General features: G+C 44.0%; 1 protein-coding gene across 2 annotated transcripts in view; it reads right to left on the bottom strand.

Annotated features, from left to right (window-relative positions):
- The window catches only part of PCSK6 (proprotein convertase subtilisin/kexin type 6), a 128,017-nt gene that overhangs the window by 53,665 nt on the left and 58,595 nt on the right, over positions 1-15,757 (bottom strand). For both annotated transcript variants that reach the window (XM_034424697.2, XM_087877926.1), the window contains exons 7-9: positions 5,998-6,170; positions 2,962-3,174; positions 1,007-1,107 (exon numbers count right to left, since the gene is read on the bottom strand). In XM_034424697.2, the coding sequence (XP_034280588.2) occupies positions 1,007-1,107; positions 2,962-3,174; positions 5,998-6,170 (487 nt within the window). The remainder of the gene's footprint in view (positions 1-1,006; positions 1,108-2,961; positions 3,175-5,997; positions 6,171-15,757) is intronic.

Consider the following 15,757-nt stretch of genomic DNA (forward strand, 5'->3'; position numbering starts at 1 on the left):
TTCCTTAGAAAGTATACAGCACAAACTTAGTCCCGGCAAACCTCTTTAATTCATACGGCTGTGAATTATTGTCATTCACAGTCCAAAAGGCTTTTCAAACAGTCTTGCAGGGGAGTGTTTACAAACACCCACCTTATCTCCCTTGGAATGCTGCCAGAGAACTAATTGCCACACGCAGGGCAAGGCCAAACTTAGCACAGAGTCAAACAGAGCTTTTCCACAGCTCTAACTGACCAGATGAACTAATTGCTTCCTGCAAAAGTTCACGTCCTGTTCGCTTCTCTTTTATGTCTTATGGGAGGGGCCAATTATCTCCAAGCCTTACTCCCAAATTGACCCTGTTTTCTTAATTGTTCCTGTCTCCTGGCAGCTCTGTGCAAGCGCACACTGGAGACAGGCTCATGCTGTTCTTCTGCCTCACTGATGTCAGACTCCAGAGGCAGCAAAGAACTACCAGATGGCCTTGGACCCCCTCTCTGCCTCCAACTCAGAGCCCCCATCTGAGCCTTCCCCAGATTCCAGGACTAGCCCACATTCCTCCCCAACCTCCTCACTGTCCGAATCTGCTGCCAGCTCCGCTGACTGCCGGCGGGCCACAACATCAGGTTGGAGAAAAACCATCACTATTATCTTGAAACAAAACTCTTATGTCTTCCTCTTATGACTTCAAAGACAAATTCACAGAGAAGGCTATGAGCAAATATGAGTATCTGCTGCCATCCAGATTACAGAGTGCATTTCTTTGAATATCAGAGGCTATGGAGCAACCAAGGAAAGAAATTGGTTGGCCTTTGCAGGAAACAACACACTGAAATGGAAAAAAACAACAACACAGAATGGCAGAGAACATGTTCTAAAATGTTTATAGGAAACCAGCTCTGTAGGCCCTCTACCACCCAGAATGCTTTCATCAGTTGCATACAAGACTGGATTAGCATAATGTTTTCTTCGACTTTTCTCCCTTTAACAAATGATGTCTACCCAAGAGGTTGAATTGAATTCTTACTTGGCTTCCAAAGCTAGAGCAATGATCCCGGCTACCATGGGGGCAGAAACGGAAGTCCCTGTGTGGCCATCTGTGCAATGCTTCTTCAGATCTGTGGTCACCTAAGAAGAAAGCTAATGTAACTATCAACTGATCTGGAAAGGGAGAAATGGCATTCAAATCACATTGCGTAGCCCAGATTTTGTGCAACCATAAAAAGTCAGGATCAAGAAGATACCAACGGTTCTTTGGCTTCCAATAGTTGGAAGCCTTTCATTCATTCTTTAAAAAAAAAATAATGAGTCAAATCAGATAATCTGAGCTGCTCTAACCTCTTCCAAACAAGAGGTTTAGTAGGGCTGGGTCTCCACAGAACAAAAACGTTGAGAAAAAAAATCAGAGCTAGTCCTCTCCTCTGTGATCTATCTGTCAACAAGGAGAGCTGTCTAACCTGGACCTGAGTAATAAACAAAATGAATTATCCTTAAGCAGTTATGGAGTCTAGGAAGCATGGTGACTCCGTAGTCTTGTGTAAAATATTTTCACTGAATTTTGGCTTCCCACAACAAAGGCAATGCTACTAGTGTTGTTATGGAATTTAACTCATCAAGGTGATCTGTATTGCTTCTATAGTCATTCACTGGCTTGAAGATATGATTGCAAAGGTCATTTATGTAAAGTATAAAGAGAGTTGGTCCTAGAACACTGCCTTGGGGGACATCGCTATTAACAGGTACAGGATTTGACCATTTCCCTATTTTGACCACTCGTTGCCTGTTTGACAGGAACGCAGCTATCCAATTATGCAGGGGTCCAGATATGCCATAAGATTTTAGTTTTAGGAGTAGTTTGTCATGTACCACTGAATCAAAAGCGTTACAGAAGTTTATGTAAATTGCTTCTATTGCTTTGCCCTGATCAAGTTGTGTAGTCCATGTTTTTTGCAGTGTAGGAGTTGCATATTACAGGATAATTTTTCACTGAAACCAAATTGTTTGTTAGAGAGTAGGTTGCTTGTCTCCAAATGGAGGGTAACGGATTGCTTAAGATTGATTCCATGACTTTGCAGGTGACACAACATAAAGAGATTGGTCTGTAATTTTCAACTAAGCTGGGATCTCCCTTTTTGAAGATAGGGATGACTGTGGCTAGTGACCATAGATTGGGCAAGGAGCTGGTCCTGAAAGATTTTTCCAAGATTATGCTTAGAGGTTCTGCTATGGCAGTGGAAAGCTTTTTTAAGAAGTAGGCACATAATCCATCAGGTCCAACAGATAGAGATGGTTTTAGACTGCGTAGTGCCTTTTCAACGTTATCTTCTGTAAAATCGATATGTATTAGATTGTTGTAATTATCTGTGGTACAACTAGAAAATATTGGGCATGAGCCATTTGTCAGGTGTGCTTCCTTCAAAGTCCGGGAAAGAATGACCCAAACTCCATGTTTTATAGAGAAAGGTACTTTTACTAGAAAATGAAGTGAACGCAACCAAGGAAAGCTGAAATTAAAGGCAATAAGCGCGAAAAGTGCATATAGAAAGCATCCCCTCCCACTGTCCATCGTAAATCATCCAATCCAAAGGTCTCCCAGGGTCAGGTGGAAGCACGTCTGGCAGCGTCATCAATCAGGTATGCCACGACGGTTGACCCAATAGCAACTTCAAAGATTCAGTTTCGTTTCTTCCAAAGTCCTCCAGCACGCTTCCCCCGCCAGGCCCTCTAGCTCTCCCCCCTCCCGTTTCTTATGGCAGCCAAAGCAGTAAAAGTGGAGGCTGACACCATTGCTGTTTACAAAGACTGAGCCAAAGGATGTGTCTACCCAACACCCATGCAGAAGCTTTTTCTATTAGTGGACAGTCCACGTAATGTCACATAAACAATGCAAAGTTTCATTCTTTACAAGCAGGAGACCTCATGGCTTTGCCAAACAGAAGCCAAGTAAAGTCCTGCTTCAAAGTTTTTACCCTGTTTACTTACAATCTGCCGCTCGTAGAAAGCTCCACTGCTATATGTTGTGGCAAGGGTAGAGGCACACTCTTCCAAATACCACGGCTTGTTCCCATTCTCGGTGGTGCTGCTAACAGAGACAGTGTAGATGCTGTTGGTGTATCCATCACAGGAACAATGGTCCCCTTCTCGGCCACCGTTTCCAGAAGCCCAGACAAAAATAGAGCCCCGTCCTCTACGACCCTAGGCATTTGGGGGGGAGGGGAGAAAAAGGGTTGGAAAAGGAACTGACACTTTAGTTAAATTACTCTACCTTTTATGAACAATGTTCAGTGAATTTAACCTCCACCCAGTTTTACTCTCAGGAGATAACTGGTGTGAATTCCCACTATCACCATGGTGGAACAAATACATATGACCGAACATAAAAGGACATAGGAGCCTGGATAGCTCAGCAGACTAATGCATTGTAATTTAACTCCAGCTGGCTGCAATTAGTAAGTTCGAATCTCGCCAGGCTCAAGGTTGACTCAGCCTTCCATCCTTTCTAAGGTAGGTAAATTGAGGACCCAGTTTGTGGGGGCAATAAGCTGACTTTGTAAAAATATACAAAAGTATGAAGGCTATTGCTTAACGCATTGTAAGCTGCCCTGAGTCTCCGGAGATGGGCGGCATATAAATCAAATAAAAAAAAAAAAAAGCATTTTGCAAAGGGACTTTTACCTGCCAAAGGGAACGTTTGCAGACACTACAGGAAGTTCCTTGAGTTATGGCCACAATTGAGCCCAAAGTGGATGTTGCTAAGTGAAGCATTTGTAGAACTGCAGAAAAGTCCCATTTTACGAACTTTCCTTGCCAGAGTTGTTAAGTGAATCATCGCATTTGTTAAGTTAGCCACACGGTTGTTAAGCGACTCCGGATTTCCAAATTGATTTTGCTCGTCGGAAGGTCGCAAAAGCGGATCGCATGACCCTGGGACCCTGCAACCGTCATAAATATATGAACCACTTGCCCAGGATCTGAATTTTGATCACATGACCATGGGGAGGCTGCAACAGTCGTTAGTCACGTTTTGCAATGCAAAAACTTGCAACTTTGAATGGTCACTAAATGAACTGTTGTAAGTCAAGGACTACCTGATCTCAAGCCTTCATCCCATAAGCGTTAGTGCACATCTCTTTTGCTAGGGGCAGTATGGTATATGTTTATGTGTAAGCAGAAATAAAGATCTTGGAGGACTGAGAAATTGTAGGTGAAACTGAATCCTCCACCCAACCTTCACTAGAGTTATCCTGGTCTCGTCCTAAAGACAGACCACATTCCAAATTCAGAGCAAATAATACAACTTCAGGCGTACCAGAACAGACTGCAGTAAAGCCATACATTTTTGTTCCCAATAGTCATTCATTTGAAGGTTAGGGGAGCAGGAAGCATGACTGAGAAGACATGTCACTTCCTCTACAGCACTAAAAGGAGCAGGGAGTTGGCCTTTGGGATAGGGAAGGGATGAGCTTACTAGAGGCTTTCAGAATTACGTAGAGAAAGAGAAAAGGCTGAGAAAGAAACACAAGAAACCCTGCTTCGGTTTGATAAGATGAGACAAAGACAAACTTGGACAGGCTTCCAATGTTGTTGTTAGTTGCGAAGTCGTGTCCAACCCATTGCGACCCCATGGACAACGTTCCTCCAGGCCTTTCTGTCCTCTACCATCCTCTGGAGTCCATTTAAGCTCATGCCTACTGCTTCAGTGACTCCATCCAGCCACCTCGTTCTCTGTCGTCCCATTCTTCTTTTGCCCTCAATCGTTCCCAGCATTAGGCTCTTCTCCAGGGAGTCCTTCCTTCTCATTAGGTGGCCAAAGGATTTGAGTTTCCTCTTCATGATCTGGCCTTCTAAAGAGCAGTCAGGGTTGATCTCCTCTAGGGCTGACCGGTTGGATCGCCTTGCAGTCCATCCTTCTACCTTACGACAATAAAGAACCTTCTCGGAATACTTCCACTGCCTGTTCCTCCACTTGGCCTATTTTTGAGGGCTGATAGCAAAGATGTGAGAGCATTGTTGCTAAGCATATCTGGTTGCAGAAAATTGAATAGAGGAGCCACTGACAAAAATAAAAAAAGGAGCAACCCATTTGGATTCCACGTCTTCGTTCAAAATTGCAGAAAAGAAATGAGGGAGGTTGCAGGATATCTAGGTCTGGTTCTAAGAAGGTTAGGGTTAGGGGTTAGGGTTGGACCGGAAGTTGGCAAATGGGCCGTCTCTGGCATCTGGAGGGCCACCAGGGGGGTGGGGAAGTCCGTTTTCACCCTCCCCAAGCTCCTAAAAAGGCTCTGGAGCCTGGGGAAGAGCAAAAAACGGGCCTTCCGATCCCACTGGAAGTTGGCAAACTGTCTGTTTCCAGCCTCTGGAGGGCCTCCGGGGGGGTGGGGAAGGCCGTTTTCGCCCTCCCCAAGCTCCTAGAAAGGCTCTGGAGCCTGGGGAAGAGAGAAAAATGGGCCTACTGGGCCCACTGTGCCATTGTGTGCCAGGAGCGGGTGGGGGGAATGGCGGGGCGCATAAAATTATAGGTGTGGGCATGTGTGCATGCCGCCCCTCCTCCCCTCCGCTCCTGGCACGCGATGGCAAAAAGGTTAGCCATCACTGTCCTGTACCATTTCAGACAAGTGGCTGTCCAGATTCTTCTTAAAAGCCTTCAGTGATAAGAGCACCTACAACTTCTGGAGTCCAGCTCTTCCACTGATTAATTGTCCTCGCTGTCAGGAAGTTTCTCCTTAGTTCCAGGTTGCTTCTTTCCTTGATTAGTTTCCATGCATTGTTTCTTGTCTTGCCTTCTGGTGCTTTGGAAAATAAGTTGACCCCTTCCTTTTTGGGGCAGCCTCTCAAATACTGGGATACTGCTATATATTGATATTATACAGCTATGTATTTATATGTATTTAGATATACAACTAGATCATGCATTGATGCAAAACAAGGAACAGAACTTGAAGAAGAGCAATAAAGGCCCCCACCGATGAGAAGAGAAAAAAAAAGAGTGTTTTGGGGGTTTTTTTTTGCCACACAGACCTTTTTAATGCCGTGTTCAAATGCTTGCTTGGCCAAAGGACCAGGCCCATCCACCGTACGGCCATCGTCATCTGGACCCCAACTAGCGCTGTAGACATGGATATATTCTGGCTTGGCACCGATCGCCTTGGCTTCCACCACATCTGTCACGTCACCATCTAACATTCGGATGCCTGCAAGGGAAATCCACCCGGGAGGTTTCAAAAACAAAAGCACAAAAAGAGATGGGTTGGGATGATAGCTTTTTGTACAGGTGCTAAGGACAACAATCAAAGGCTTTCGTTCAAAGTGCTGCCAGGAGCAATGGATGGCACTTTTTGCTTGGAGGGATTGGTTCACTGAGATAACCTACATAAACTATCTCTTTGGGCAGAATCGATCTACATCGGAATGAATCCTGAACCAGCTGGGGCTTCCGCATTACCTTCAGGATTGGCCTCCCATACGAAGGGTTATCACAGCGCGGACTGGAAGGTTACCAAGCCGTGGATACTCATATCTGGCCAAATCCACAGCTGCACTGTAATGAGACGGAGCCGTCTCTAAGAGGAGGAGATAGCTGTGTGCATAATTCTGGCACTCCGCAGGCAACACCTTGCAGAATAAACAAAGATTGGAGGGGGGAAGGGAGGGAGGGAGGAATGCATTACAAGCCCGAAGGCAGATGGAACATTTGCACAGCGAGGCATAAGTTGGTTATGGAAATATATGGGGTGAATTACTCTCCTCTGATGAGTCTGGAGGCCGGTCCAGCAACTAGCTAACAGGGCTCTCCTGGAAATGAATAAAGCAATAGGCATGGTCCGCCAGAAAGTTGGCCGGGTCTCTTCCAAATGAAATGGGAACCAGGCAACAGCTGAGCCTGCTGGATCAGGGCCAAAATCCTCCTTGAATTTATGGTATTTTTATTTTTATTTTTTTTTATAGAGAGAGAGAGAAAAAAAAAAAACGCAAGCCAAACTGACAGATACTATAATATTAAAAAGGAAGTGCTTAGCCTTGAATGAATGAATGAATAAATATACATGAACGGGTCTCCAAAAAAAATTCTAAGCAGCTTGATTCATTCTTTCTATAAGGAGGAAGGGCTGATTATTTATCATAGTTTAGAGGCTTGCCGTGGGTGGCAGCATTTTTAGGAGAAAGGGCAGCCAAGGGTAATCTTAGTACACAATATTTTGTTTTTTTATTTATTTTTATTTTTATTTGATTTATATGCCGCCCTTCTCCGGAGACTCAGGGCGGCTTACAATGCGCTAAGCAATAGCCTTCATTCTTTTGTATATTTATACAAAGTCAGCTTATTGCCCCCACAAACTGGGTCCTCAATTTACCTTAGAAAGGATGGAAGGCTGAGTCAACCTTGAGCCTGGCAAGATTCGAACCTGCAGTAATTGCAGGCAGCTGGTCTTAATAACAGGGTGCTTTAGACCACTGTACTACCAAGGCTCTTGGTAGTATGTACTACCAAGTACATACAATATGGTTAAGGACAAAGGCCTCTGTTTCGTTTTAAGAGATTTCGTTTTTTCTTTCTATGCATATTTTTCCTTAAGGGAAAAAAAATAAAAAACCCAAGAGGAAAAGTTAATTATAGTTACAGCTTTAAGGTGGATTGCAGTTTTTTTTTTAAAAAAAACAGAACATTATCCTCCTCCGATAGTACAGAATGAATCTAGGTAGTTTAGCAAAAGAAAAAAAAAAACACCAAAAAACCTTCCCCTGAGCTGAATTCAAACCAACATTGTGCAGCAGGCTTATTTCTATAATTGTTGCTAGAAGTTCAAGGCCAGACGCTACCTTCCTCCGAAGATAATTGGTTGGGTAAAAAAGAAACACGCAAGGCGGTTTCAACTCACTAAACACAAATGCATCTACGCTCACCCATTAGGAAATAAAAAGCACGGCGAAATAAATAAAGCAACTGGTTGCAAGATTCATAGCCTGCGTTTGGGAGATTTGATTATGTCTCATTTAATGAAGGGGCTCATGATCTCACGGTAATGGGAAAACTGAAAAAGCTTGCAGGAAACCAAGAAATAAGCTAAAGACAGGATTTTGATCTTAAAAAAGTTAGAGCCTCCACTCGAGTTAAAGTAGAACTATAGTATCGCACATATTTGGTCTGCTAATAGCACACAGGTTTGTAAGGACTGGATTACACAAAACGACGTCTGTTACAAAGAACCCCAATACTGAGATTCTACAATGCTAGGCTTTATAAAACAAAATTTGTGTAGAACTTTAGCATCATGTCTCTCCCAGAAACCAAATTTCCAAATTTGTGATTAATCGTGCTGCTCAAAATCATACTGTAGGAAGTTAGCACCCACCCCTTTTCCTAGAAGAATGAAATATTTTAGGAAATATTAAAAAGGCAGAATATTATGTTTCCCTGGATGAATGGAGAAGCATGTTTTAAAGACGAAGCAACTCCCATCTTCCTCCCCACACCTTTGTCAATGGGCCAGAGGCAGAAACTTAATCTTTGCCAATGGACCAATATCTGCAACACAATAGGACCCATCTAGCAACAGAAACTAACACAATAGGACCCATCTAGCAACAGAAACTCACCACATGGCACCTGGGAAGATTACATCAGCCAGCAAGGCTAGCTAAGACCCCCACCCATTGGGAGTCTGACAACCAATCAGGATACTTTTTCTGGGCCCCAGGAAGTTCAAAGCCAGAGAGGGCATAAAACTCGGGGACTCACTCTGTCTCAGCCCCTTTTCTGTTCAGGAACTCAAACCATGTGATCCTGTCCACCATTAAACCATCTTTCCAAGCAGTCTCCATGTTTCCAGTGTCTTTTTCCCCACTTGGAGCTGAACCCAGAAGGATATTTCTTCCTACAATACAAAACCTATTTTAGTTAATTCTCCTTCCAGTTGTCCCTGGAAACTGGACTTTCTTGTTGTTTTTTTTCTTTTGAAGACATTTTGCTTCTCATCCAAGAAGCTTCTTCAGCTCTGACAGAATAGTGGGGGAATGGAAGGATTGATATTCCTTGCAGACAGCTTGTCATTTGCGTTCTTTTAGAGGGTCGTTGAAGCCCTTGGAGGTTTATCTGTGTCCTCAGGGTCACCTGAGTAATGTTCCTGGTTCCTGTAGGCTGCATTTTTTCCTCTGGAAATCCATTCCTACTGAAAAATTGTAACCACAGGAACCATTTGCACTATTCAGGTGACCCTGAGGATGAAGATAAATCTCCAAGGGCTTCAATGACCCTCTAAAAGGATGCAAATGACCAGCTGCCTGCAAGGAATATAAATTCTTCCATTCCCTACCATCCAGCCAGAGCTAAAGAAGCTTGGATGAGAAGTGAAACGTCTTCAAAAGAAAAAAAAATAAGGAACTCCAATTGCCTCCAGGAAAAAAGCACCTTTGGGACAACCATGATCTGGATGACTGAGAATCTTTACAAACTTTTTCTCCTTCCAGTTGAGCTCAGCTCTCATTGATTTCAAGGACAGGTCCTTTCTCAGCAAGAACAAGGAATTGGTTCACCAGTGTTTTCCTCGAGGATATTTTTATCTATCTACAGCTCTGGTATTTCTTGATAATCTCTCATCAAAGAGCTATCCAGGTCTGATCCTTAGTTTTTGGAGATCAGCCAAAGCTGTCCAGATATAAGAATCTTAACTGTCCAAAGCTCTTTTCAGCCAGAATTGTAGCATTCTTCACTGCGGTGGCTGACCAGACTTCAGTGATCGGATCAACTTAACCAACGATGTAAAAGAATGCAAGCATTTGTATTTCAAATACAACAAAAGCAAATAAAATTACATCGAGCAGAGGCAAAAATGCAATACGGTAACCCTCCTTTAAAAAAAACTTGCAAATACGAACTGAGAGAAAGTTACGGTTAAGCTTCGCTGCCTTTATCAATTAAAAAACAAAAGGCAGTGATTCTTAACCGTGACTTTCTCTCAATTCGTATCAACACAAAAAGTTGTGCACCTGGAAGCATCCTTGATCGATTAATTGCCAGCAGAAAAGGCAAAAAAAATCTCTTTTAAATTAAACTGGATTCCTCCTTTGAAAATGGAGTACTTACTGTAATTCTTGTGCTGGAACTTTGCTTCTAATAAATACAGTTAATTAGAGCCAGGGGTGAATTCTCCCGGTTCAGCCTGGATCGCACGATCCGGTAGCAATGGAGGCGGATGGTTTGGAGAACTGATAGCAAAAATCCTGCCCCCCCCCCAATTGCCTAGCTGAGCCGCGCAATCATCAGAGGCTTTTTTTTAATTTTTAAAAGCATTTTTTCTACAACCTCTTTGGCTGAAAAAATGCTTTTAAAAGTAAAAAAAAAAAAAGCCTCTGATGATTGCGTGGCTCAGCTGGGATCGTCAGAGGCTTTTAAAAGCATTTTTTCTACAACCTCTTTGGCCAAAGAGGTTATAGAAAAAATGTTTTTAAAGGGGAAAAAAAGCCTCTGCCAATCAGGCAAGTCAGCTGGGATCGTCAGAGGCTTTAAAAGCATTTTTTTTACAACCTCTTCAACCGAGGAGTTTGTAGAAAAAATGGTTTTAAAAGTTAAAAAAAAAAAAAGTTGGCCACGCCCACTCAGTCATATTACACCCCCCACCAAGCCACATCCACAGAACCAGTAGTAACCAATTTTACATTTCACCACTGATTAGAGCTCTTAGATTCTTATTCTTTGAATGAACTATTTTCTTCCTGACCAGATGGTAAATGGGAGAGTCTGACAAGGAGAAGAATGAACTTCTTCCTTCTCCTTTCATTTCCACGGGGTGGATTAAATTCAGAACCCCCCCCATCTTCTTGATTTCACTTTCTCTAAAACAGCCCTCCAATATCTAAAGGTCATGTTTACATTGCACACTAAATCTAGGTTTATTGAACCATTGTTGACATCCTAATTGGGTTGGGTTTAAAAGCACAGTAAGAAGGCAGTGTAGCCATCTCATGCAAGGGATTGATGGATTATGTGCTGTGAAGTCATTGTCAATTCTCAGCGACCCCATAGATAAATTTTCCCCAAGACTATTTCAACCCAATCTGGTTTTTTCATGGTGCACTCATCACCACCGTAAGTGTATTATATTAAATAAATACAGTCATAGCATTATATGCACTGTATATAATCTCCTGGGGCCTCAGGTTGGAGACCTGTACCCTAAATCATAAATCATAGTTTACTAATCGCACAAAATGCTAAACCATAAGCAAGAACCCCGGTTTGGGGTTAGGGCACAGATGGTATTCAGCAGGTTCTAACCAGTTCTAGAGAACCGGTAGCGGAAATTTTGAGTAGTTTGGAGAACTGGTAAATACCACCTCTGACTGGCCCCGCCCCCATCTAGTCTCTGCCTCCCGAGTTCCAGCTGATTGGGAGGGAATGGGGATTTTGCAGTAACCTTCCCCTGGAGTGGGGAGGGAATGGGGATTTTGCAGTATCCTTCCCCTGCCACGCCCACCAAGCCACGCCCACAGAACTGGTAGCAAAAAAAATTGAATCCCACCACTGGGTTAGGGCACTGTGAGCCAACTTTTTTGAACAGGGGAGAACATATAAGGGGAGAAACACGTTCTCTGGGGGCAAATGTATGGGGGAAGGGGAACCCCCAACTACAGGTAGTATTTGACATGCAATGATTCATTGAGCAACTGTTTGAAGTTACAACAGCAGTGAAAAAAGTGACTTACAACTGGTCTTCGCACCATCCATGAGCCATGGTGGCGCAGTGGTTAGAATGCCGTACTGCAGGCTACTTCTGCCGACTGCCAACAGTTCGATTCTCACCAGCTCAAGGTTGACTCAGCCTTCCATCCTTCCGAGGTGGGTAAAATGAGGATCAAGATAGTTCGGGACAATATGGTGACCGTGTAAACCGCTTAGAAAGGGCTGTAAAGCACTCTGAAGCGGTATATAAGTCTAAGAGCTATTGCTATATGACTGTTGCAACATCCCCATGGTCACGTGATTAAAATTCCTGTGCTTGGCAACCAACGTGTATTTATGATGGTTGCAGAATCCCGTGGTCACGTCATCACCATTTCAACCTTCCACCGAAACTAATGGGGGAAACTGGATTCATTTAGCATCCACATTAACTTAGCAACTGTAATGATTCACTTAACAGCCATGGCAAAAAAAGGCCACTGTGAAGTTTCTGAAAGATGCCCTAATTAATTAATTAAAAGAGCCTTGATAGTACAGTGGTCTACGCACCCTGTTATTAACACAGCTGCCTGCAATTTACTGCTGGCTCAAATCTCTCCAAGGCTCAAGGTTGACTCAGCCTTCCATCCTTTCTAAGGTAGGTGAAATGAGGACCCAGATTGTGGGGGCAATAAGCTGACTTTGTATAAATATACAAAAGTATGAAGGCTATTGCTTAACGCATTGTAAGCCACCCTGAGTCTCCGGAGAAGGGCGGCATATAAATCAAATTAAATATATATATATATATTCATGAGCCATGAGCCAAACTTCAAAAGAAATGCAGTCATTTATTAGGAGCACCATTTCAGCAATATTCGGATGCAGTTAGACCTAATCCCATGTAGATTTACGTCCCTCTATGACCCTGTCTCTCCCCTTTCAAGTTTTGCCAGCCACAACACTGGATGCCCCTCACCGAACTGCCTTGCTTAGCAACGGATAGCTCTGCAGACAAGGCACTGCAATTTAACACCAGCTGTCTGCAATTAAAGTAAGTTCGAATCTTGCCAGGCTCAAGGTTGACTCAGACTTCCATCCTTTCTAAGGTAGGTTAAATGAGGACCCAGTTTGTGGGGGCAATAAGCTGACTTTGTATAAATATACAAAAGTATGAAGGCTATTGCTTAACGCACTGTAAGCCGCCCTGAGTCTCCGGAGAAGGGCGGCATATAAATCAAATTAAAAAAAAAACAAAAACGTAAATTTTGCTGCCAAGTGTGGTCAAAAGTCAAGGACTATCTGTATGTGACTAGTATCTTGACTTTTTAAAATCCCTCCATCGCAGACATATTCGCCATTATCTGAACAGCCCAGCAGCTAAGAGCAGACTTTACAATTCCAGTCAAACCTTTCAGCCAACCTGACGGGGGAAATCGATTAGATGATCAGTGAAAAAGTTAAGGTTTAAAAAAAGAAAATGGAAAAGAGAAGGGATAAATCAGCCATTTCCCACAGTGTAAGCCATAAAAACTTCTGATGGCTCGCAGCTTTCAAGAGACGGGGAAAACAGGAACGATGGATTAGTATCCTCTCTGTGTTTATTGAACGGTAAATGTACTCTGCTCTTGGCAAAAAAAGGAACAACGGAACACAACACAAACAGGAAAGGATGCAATGAAAGGTCAGAAACTTAAAAAAACCCAAAAACCCGAGATTGGACCTTTGGGAGCCCAATGGACAAGACTCGCCACCAAGCAGAGCCCAATCCTCATGTCAGGTTCCAAGTAATGTACCCATCACAAATTGAACTCCGAGGCATTCCTTTATCTCAAAGTACAAATTTATTTAGATACACTATATTGGCATTAACTGGTGAAAAGCCAGTACTGAAGTTCCCGGGCTTTTCACCCCAATATAAATTTGAGATTCTTAAGTTTCCAAAACAAACTTGTCACATTGTCCAACCAAGATGGGAGCTGGTTGCTTAGCAACTTCTCTCCTCCTCCTCCTCCGGTCACCCAGGTGTTGGAATGTGTGTGACTCATTGGCTAGCTATGATGTTATGACTGAGAGTTCTATTCCTTCTTCAGCTCCAAACTGTGTCAAACTGAATTCATATTAGAATACCCAAAGATATAAACAGTCCCACATCCAAATCAAAGTCAGGCTCGACACCTCAACAATTGGGTTTGCAGGAAGTCTCTTTGGGCATAAGTGTGAGGACTTCATAGAAGTAGAAGGCTCCCTACACCTGGACCAAACAAGGATGATCCCTGTCAGTTAAGATAAGGCTGTTTGGTTCAGGGGTGAAATCTACTTACCTTTCTTACTGGCTTGGAAGCGCAAGTGCTGCATCCATCATATTCGCATGCAGACCTTTTGTGCATGTGCAGAAGGTAAAAAATACATTACTTCATGGTTAAAACCAGGAAGTAATGACACCCAGGCGGATGGCTACCGGATCACCGAACCACCAGCCAAGATCGCTACCGGATTGGGCAATCTGGTCCGATCCGTGAGCATTTCACCCCTGGCTTGGTTACTCTTGACACCTACAAAGACAGGAATTCCACAAGGGATTCCCTGATTAGGCAGACCCTTCAACGACCCTAGATTTATGGCAGCCTCAGCTTGCACAGATTAAACTTTAAAGCGTTGCTCTCGGTCAGACAAAATGGAGCTATTGGCTGCACCAGCTGATGTCGCCATAAATCTGTTAGTCTTTAAGGAACTTAGAGCTGGGCACGGGATAAAGGTAGGCTGGCATCCATAGAGGAACCCAAGGGGACATTCTCATTTGCCATAGCTACAAAACCCATTTGTTTCTAGAGATGGCCACTTCAAAGGGCAGATCTCTTTGCAGAAAACATCAGAAGAGGAAAGGTCTCAGAATGTGTATCCAGGGGTGGGATTCAGCCAGTTCGGACCAGTTCGGGCAAACCGGATGTTAATTTTAATCTGGTTCGCTGAACCAGTTGTTCCAAGGACTGGCTGACCCCATGCCCCCTCCCCCCCTCCCAGGAGTCTCCACGCTGCCCGTTTTGGATGCCAGGTAAGTGCAGGGCACACGTGGAGGCTCTGGGAGGGGAAAAAACTGGCCTATCGGAAGTACCAGAAGCCCGGAAACAGGCCCATTTTCCAGCCTCAGGAGGGCCTCCAGAGTCCAGGGGAGGCTGTTTTCGCCCTCCTGGAGGCTCAAGGAAAGCCTCCAGAGCCTGGGGAGGGAGAAAATGTCCCCCTGCCGTGATGCAGGAGGCCAAGTAGGCCACGCCCCCATGGCCACACCCACCCAGCAACCAGGCAGTGAACCGGTTGCTGAAATTTTTCAATCCCACCCCTGTGTGTGTCCCTTGGGCAAACCATGAAAGCAAAGAAAACAAAAATACTTTCCCCCCTTTCCTTTCAAGAGGAAAAAAAAAAAAAGCTACTTTGGATTTGACTTAGCTTAAAGCCACTGGTGTTTACGAACCACAACAGAGAGCTTAGGACGGGCAGCTCTTGACTTATGACCATGACTGAGCTGAAGATTTCCATTCCTAAGCAAGACAGTTGCTAAATGAGTTTTGCCTCAATTTATGACCTTCCTTGCCACAGTTGTTAAGTGAGTAACATGGTAAATACCACCTCTGGCTGGCTCCACCCTCATCTATTCTCTGCCTCCCGTGTCCTAGCTGATCAGGAGAAAATGGGGATTTTGCAGTATCCTTCCCCTGGAGTGGGGAGGGAATGGAGATTTTACAGTATCCTTCTCCTGGCACACCCACCAAGCCACGCCCACAGAACCGGTAGTAACATTTTTTGAATCCCAGCACTGATGGAAGGCTGAGTCAACCTTGAGCTGGTGAGAATCGAACTGCTGGCAGTCGGCAGAATTAGCCTGCAATACTGCATTCTAACCACTGCGCCACCACGGCTCTTCTGAAATAATTTTCAGTTGCTGTAAAACCTCCTAACCTAAAGCAAGCTGCTTCTGAATGGCAGGACACAAATATCTTCCATTCAACGGGGCAGAGGAGCCTCGGCTATCAGCAGGGACAGGGGGAAGCCTATTACTCTGCCCCACCCAGAACAGACACTTTCAAGAACAAGAACACAGGGTCAATTCATGTGTGACTTGTG

This window comes from Pantherophis guttatus, chromosome 13 (assembly GCF_059756535.1).
Source record: "Pantherophis guttatus breed Tessera chromosome 13, ASM5975653v1, whole genome shotgun sequence".
Classification (NCBI taxonomy): Eukaryota; Metazoa; Chordata; class Lepidosauria; order Squamata; family Colubridae; genus Pantherophis; species Pantherophis guttatus.